Consider the following 6,000-nt stretch of genomic DNA (forward strand, 5'->3'; position numbering starts at 1 on the left):
GGGCAGAAACCTCGTATCTCCAAGTTTCAAATGTGTACGTCTTTTGGTAAAGCAAAGCCCTGCTTCATCATACAAGACTGTTGCAAAAAACGAGTGAAAACAGCCGATCTACAAGCACACAACGCCTCGCGTTGCGAGGCGTTGTGTGCTTGTAGATCTGCTGTTTTCACTAGTTTAGTACATTTTATAGATGATAAATACAAACGGTTTTGGACATACTAGGTTTCCACCCGACAACGACGATAAGCTATAAATATAAGGTGCTGGGAGTGAAAATTATAATGTAGGGGTGCCTCGGATTAAATAAATATTTATGGGGTGCCCTGAGACAAAAAAGTTTGGGAACCCCTGCTATAGTGTCCACTGCCCAAGTACATCTTTTAATCACTTTCAACCTGGCTTCCCTATGTTGAGCATGTCATTATAGGCACATAATGTTCAACATCCTCCACTGCACATAAAACTGGTTGGTGTTTCATACACCACCCAGCCATATACTAGGTTTTGATCTAGTTGAGTTTACATTACCACTATACTGTGGTATACTGAACACTCTCAGACCCATGAGAAATAACATGGACAATGCCCTTAGCTTTTGAGGCTCCAAATACACACACGTAATTGCCCCATATTAATCCAGGGTATTAAAGGATAAGGCTCAGGGTTGGGACGCTTTTCGCCTTTTATCGCAATAAATGAATTCCCCTTATGGATATCCTACTTGAAAAAGCTGTCCAGCTCACTAGAGTACAGACTCATTTACAGATTTATTTTTAATTCTCATTTGCCAGAATTATTTATTTAATTATCCTCATGCATAATTTATAATGAACACATTTATAGAAAATTACATGGCAATCGTTTTTGACATACTGTATCTCTGTTTAGATTTTTTTTTTAATACTGGCTTCGTTGATCAAGTGTTTGATTGGTTCAACTGACAAACAGACCGAATATACTTGCCGTCTCTTTTTATTTACAATTAGTTTTTTTACACAATATACGTGTGAGTGAGTTCAATGTCTGTCAGTGTCACTTAAAAGCAAATCAGCCTGATTTATAGTTAGTTTAGTGGCTGCGTCATGCACAAAAGATCCATCATACAACGGAGTAGGCCTATAAATGAAGCATGAATTAAGCATTAGCAATAGAATGGCATTGAAGGTGCAATTTAGTAGTACTCAGTTGTTTTCTGACAAACAACAATATGACATATATCTTACACATGAACTAACCGCGTACCATCCACTTTAGAGACAAATGATGTCTGCTCAAGGGCCTGTCTAATACCTTTGCGTAACAGAAAAGCTCCATTCTTTATGCCATGATCCACTTTGGATGAAGACAATGACTCGAGACACAAGGGGATTATGACATGACAGAAGTGAAACTATGAAATGACTGGAAGGCAAGAATACACAAATCTCATGGTGGGTCACGTGCATTTTCTTTAGAAAGAATATGAAAAAGATAATTTGTATACTGTGAATAATCTCACCTCTATCAAGGTAAGAAGCACAGTGAGAAACCCAGATGTGACAAAGATTCTATCTACTTCTGGTTCCGGTGAATGTGGCGTTCTGCTGCCCTTGGAACATGTCTTTACTATAGTTGTTTTGTATTATCAGTCCTGTGCATTTATTGCACTCTCTGTGTGAAAAAGGTTATTCTGATTACAATTCAAAGGAGGAAACCGTGGTGCCACGTGCCATTATTCATCTCCAGAACGTGAGGAGCAGTATCATGACATCCAATGATTGAATATAAATACAATATACCATGTTTTCTTTTTTTCTTTCTCTCTCTCTCTTCTGTCTGTCTGTCTGTCTGTCTTTCTGTCTGTCTGTCTGTCTAGACAGACAGCGGGTAGAACTGACACAGCGAACGACCTCAGTTTAACCTAGCGCTTCGGCCACGGAGATTGAATTAAGGAACTCACCCAGTGCTTGATTTGGACCGCTACTCTTGACTTCTGGCCCACCTGAGCATGCCCTTATACTTACAATTGCCTGAAATCACTTACTGGTGAAACTAGGTACATTATGTTGGGAAGCCATGCACATTTCACACGTCATTCATCACTTTCGAGGCTGCCCACCTTTTTGCCCCCTGAGTTTCAAAGTTGGACACAGTGATTTACTGCTAAACTATAAGGCCAAAAGGTGTTGTTGTAGTTTATTGTGTTTGGAACATTTTTAAAAGGAAATAGTGATGACTGCACTTTTACTGTACTATTTTAAAACAAGTATTTTACAGAGAGAGAAAGCTAAGAAGGAACCAGGGAGTATCAGAGCGAAGGCTTCAATCCTCGGCCAGAAGGGGCTTAATGAAGTTCTATAGTCATGGGTCTTAAGCACATGATCGGTGGAGGGACTTTTCTCACTTACAGGCATTCTCTCAAACAAAGCTCTGGGGATGAAACAGCCAGCCAGTGGCAGCCATCAAACCCTGACACAGACGCCAGTCATCCGTTAAGATACCCAGCCAGTCTGCGCTTCATCAGATCATCGACAGCCTTCCAATGGCTAACACTGACTGGTATGTACTGTATATAGGTCATCTGGGGCTGGGGGGGACAGCACAACCATATGGCTACCGTGGCAGCTCACAGTAGAGCTTTCAAGAAAATGTCGACAATAAGATGCAAAACTTGATTTTAGAGTACAATACAAATACTTATGCCAGAATGCAACAATGACAGTGGTAGGCCTACATGGTTATTGATTTGCGTTTTTATATATTAATTTATTCATTACATTGAGGTTTTAGAAGTACAGTACTGTACAAGTTGAAAACTCATGAAACAGCAGCTCTCCCAAGGTAACAAAACATGTTTTGTTCTCATTAATATCTTGCCAGCCGCGTTCTCTTTTTTTCAACCCAATAATGAGAAGGCTGGGAGGGAATCAGTGAGAGGGTACCAGTGAGTACACAGAAGAGATAAAGGAGAGAACACTGTGGCAAGCATCAATCCTCGGCCCACAGGGACTATGCAGCTCTAGAGTTAAGCACATGCTCGCTGGGGAGGGGACAGCTGCCTACCTCTGAATTCATTGCATTTGAATACCTGGAGCTCAAGGAGAGACGACACAAAGTAAAGTGTATGCTATCTCATGACATTTTACATTTAGAACAGGTCGAGCCATACTTAATTTAATTTACAGAGACCCAGTGTTGTATTGGTGATTTAATGTTTGGGGGAGGTCGGTTACTGGGGTTAGCAGACCATTGATATGCATCCAGGCTTGTTCCTGACACTCCAGCTTTTGTAAAAGTTGTTGAGGTGTGTACATAAGGGTTGTGTACATGAGGCATGTGCGTGCGTGTGCTCCCGCTCAAAAAGATTCGGGACCGCGTGTACCCGCGTGATACGACCAATACAACACTGCAGACACCCAATAATTAGGAAGCATTGGTGATGGCAGCATGGTAATATTAAACAGGATGCAACCTAGGTTGGAGGACATCTGCTTTGACTGGTTGGATAGCAATAGAGAGAGAGGGGGCAGAGTTGCACAGCAAATAATAACAACTATAATAAACAGGCAGGCAGGAGGCAGGCAATGGTATGAATAGCTGGCTACAACAGTAAAGGGGACATGCTATCACTGCAGAAGTCAGATATGATCTATTATGTCTGTAATGATGAAGAAACCTTGAATTTCACTCACCCTAACCCTAACCCTTAAATTGTCACTTTAGAAATGTGCAGATACCCTATATACGCTTAGTGTACACTTTATGTTGGTTTGTTTACTGTTTAGAGAGATAACAATGTTATCTCTACAAAGTATGGGGACCTCCCAAGCCCTTACCTTGCGTCCTCCGGTATTGAGCCTGAGAGGGGTCAGGTAGGGGTCGAAGATCATGTGGCTGGTTTCAATGTCCACGGGTGACTGTCTCTTCCCCATGGCGCAAAGGTTCCACGCCGTGTTCACCAGACCCCAGAATGAGGGCACTACGGAGAGACAGACAGAAAGAGAGATTAACAAGAATTAATACCCATTTGTGCTTTTTCGTGGGAAGATGCTGTGCGGCTAAAAACAGACGTTCAACGAGCTCACGATGCATCGCACTGGGCCGAGCAGACGCTGGCTTCCGCACGTTGACAAGTGAGCCGTCTAGGTTGCCAAGCTGTGGTGGATCGAGTAGGTCAGGGGTCTACAACGTTTTCAGGCCAAGGACCCCTTAGTTGAGAGAGAGATGAAGCAGGGACCCCCAGATTCCATATAGGTTCATCGTTTGACAGCACAATCATCAGTGTATTTTGCATTCATGTCAATGTGTGTTATCAGATATGTAACCACTTGAACCGTCAATACTTAATAAACTTTACCTTTCACTCTGTACTTAGAGTGCTCTTTTTTCCCCTCTACACCACACCTCTTTGCTGAAAATAGCCGATCTACAAGTTTGTAGATCTGCTATTTTTGGCTAAAGTTCTCAGAATATGGACGTTAGGGTTCAAGTGGTTAATATAAAAAAGGAGAAAAAAAAGTTTCTATCAAACAAAGATTTGAAGGACCCCCTGTATTCATTTTGAGGACGCCCTATGTGTCCCGGACCCACCTGTTTCAATGCTCGGAGGTAGTTAGTGCTAGGTGTGCTAGGGAGGGGGAGCTCTCAACTTAATAAAGAGCTTTTACTGTAAACCAGCTATTTTTAGGTGTTGTGCGGGTGTGTGGTGGTGTGTGCACGCTGCCAGGTCGACATTTTTATTGGTCTCTAACCACCCCGTCTCAACAATCTGACATGCATGGTTTACGTCAAGACTGTGGCCGGGATTTAATCAGTGGTGGAAAAAGTACTAGTATCAATACTGCTATGTAGAAATACTCTGTTACAAGTAGAAGTCCATTTTTCAAAATGAACTTGAGTAAAAGTGCAAAAGTATCTGCATCAAAATATACGTATAGTACCAAAATTAAAAGTACTCTGCAGAACTGCAGAATGTTGCATTTAAAAAGTTCAAAATGTATGAAGAATCGTATGAAAAAATAGAATTGCTAAAATCTATATATATACCTTTAAACTACAGTACTTGAGTAAAGGTATACTTAGTTACTTTACGCCACTGGATTTCATTCATTCATAAGGGTCATTCAAAGCTTTGCCTGTATGATGACCACATGGAGTTGTCATGAGGTCATGACCTTTGGAGTTATGTTTGAATTCTAAAGGACCTATAGAAGGATTCTAATGGAGCTCTATGCCTGTGACTCGAGATAGTTTATGGTTTATTGAATGGATCCCCATTAGCTGACGCCTGGGCGACAGCTAGTCTTCCTGGGGTCCATATAAATGACATACAAATATAGATTCATGAAAAATACATTATTACATAACATTATAATTAACTGAGATGAGGACTTTGAAAGGAAGAGTTGTTGATTTAGTGCAAGCTGATCATACAGATTATAACGATTATTATGGGCTCACTCCTGGCAGGACATGGTCTTGCATTATGCAGACATAGTGGCTAAAGACATCAAGTATGCAGGTCTGTTTCTATTTACTTTTTAAGTGTGTAATCATGGCTGTTGTCTTAGGCTTTGGCTTGAATATTTTGTGCTTAGTGTGTGGTTTTTATATAGTGTGTCACAATAAAATGGCAGGAGCAAAGGCAGCTGTTCCAAGCAGCTATAGCTCTCTGCCTGCTTTGTAGTCACTCACCAGGCGGTCGAGTGGGTGTGGAGTGACATAAAAAACAATGGCTGAACCATAAAAAGTGTGTTTTTGACTATATATGGCCCATTTTACCACATGAACCCCAGCATCCCTATTCTAATTTCTGGAACAAACATTTTGCAAAGATAGTAATAAATAGTACACAAGTTGAAAAGGTTTCTAGATTACAACCATCATGCAGTTATGTAAACTTGCGTCCTCGAATTGTATCCGTCTGGGTGGGTAAACATCGCAAAGTAGCAAAAAGTAGCTACTAACTGTACAGCATTTGTGGCAACGAAACTATGTATCTGTCCATATCAAATACATATT

General features: G+C 41.1%; 1 protein-coding gene across 1 annotated transcript in view; it reads right to left on the bottom strand.

The window, feature by feature from the left end:
* The window catches only part of LOC308283334 (carbonic anhydrase-related protein 10-like), a gene marked incomplete at both ends in the record, with an annotated part of 123,282 nt that overhangs the window by 62,545 nt on the left and 54,737 nt on the right, over positions 1 to 6,000 (bottom strand). The window contains one exon of the mRNA XM_080723751.1: positions 3,816 to 3,958. Within this exon, the coding sequence (XP_080579877.1) occupies positions 3,816 to 3,958 (143 nt within the window). The remainder of the gene's footprint in view (positions 1 to 3,815; positions 3,959 to 6,000) is intronic.

The sequence above is a fragment of the Nannobrachium achirus genome (assembly GCF_963921795.1).
Source record: "Nannobrachium achirus genome assembly, chromosome: 4".
NCBI classification, from domain to species: domain Eukaryota; kingdom Metazoa; phylum Chordata; class Actinopteri; order Myctophiformes; family Myctophidae; genus Nannobrachium; species Nannobrachium achirus.